The 751-nt window shown below is 31.7% G+C and overlaps 1 protein-coding gene across 1 annotated transcript; it reads left to right on the forward strand.

The window, feature by feature from the left end:
• The first annotated feature begins 39 nt into the window (after positions 1-39).
• LOC105459728 lies at positions 40-680 on the forward strand. The gene has a single exon (XM_011705969.1). It carries the CDS (start codon positions 263-265, stop codon positions 641-643), a length of 381 nt encoding a protein of 126 aa, XP_011704271.1. The 5' UTR covers positions 40-262; the 3' UTR covers positions 644-680.
• Positions 681-751: the final 71 nt, after the last annotated feature.

The following is a 751-nucleotide window of genomic DNA, read 5'->3' on the forward strand; positions in this document are numbered from 1 at the left end:
TCGTGTCTCACTGAATGTTGAACAAGGATAAAATAATACACGGGTGATGTTTCGCAACATAGTTAGAGGTGCTAGAGTCTCTTTTTCAATATGGTGATGCCAATACAAGTGACTACATCGTTTCATCTCGTTTTAACGTATGGTTGTGACTTGAAGGCGCTAACCGCTATACATGTATGAAAGTAAATAGGATATCTTCGTGTTATCGTATTTTTGCAATAATGATGTTGAAATAACAGATTTTTGGATAGCTGTTAGAAGAATGACTAATGCAAATGGCGAAAAATGTTTCAAGGATTTAACAGAACTTGCTTTTCGTGCTCTTTCTTTACCTATCAGCAATGCAGTCGTGGAACGTGTTTTCAGTATAATGGCAGTGATCAAATCAAAATTAAGAAATCGTTTAACAATGCCTATGCTAGTTGCTCAGCTTATGCGCATTCGCATACACCTGAATGTTCTTGGACTTTGTTGCAAAAATTATTGTCCAACACCGTATATGTTACAATTATTTAATACTCATAACATGTATAATACAGATTCAGTAGATTCATTGTATAAACAAACAGAATCTTCCGACGATGATTGCGGTTTGTTAGAATCATTAACTCTTATAGAGTTAGCTGAGTCAATAGATTCATAAAATATTCAAAGTAAAAGATTAATAAATAAGAAAATCTAAATATTTTTTTATTATTTCATTAATTACAAATTAGATTGATGGATATATGTATTTATATATATGTACGTA

This window comes from Wasmannia auropunctata, unplaced genomic scaffold, assembly GCF_000956235.1.
Source record: "Wasmannia auropunctata unplaced genomic scaffold, wasmannia.A_1.0 LD334102.1, whole genome shotgun sequence".
NCBI classification, from domain to species: domain Eukaryota; kingdom Metazoa; phylum Arthropoda; class Insecta; order Hymenoptera; family Formicidae; genus Wasmannia; species Wasmannia auropunctata.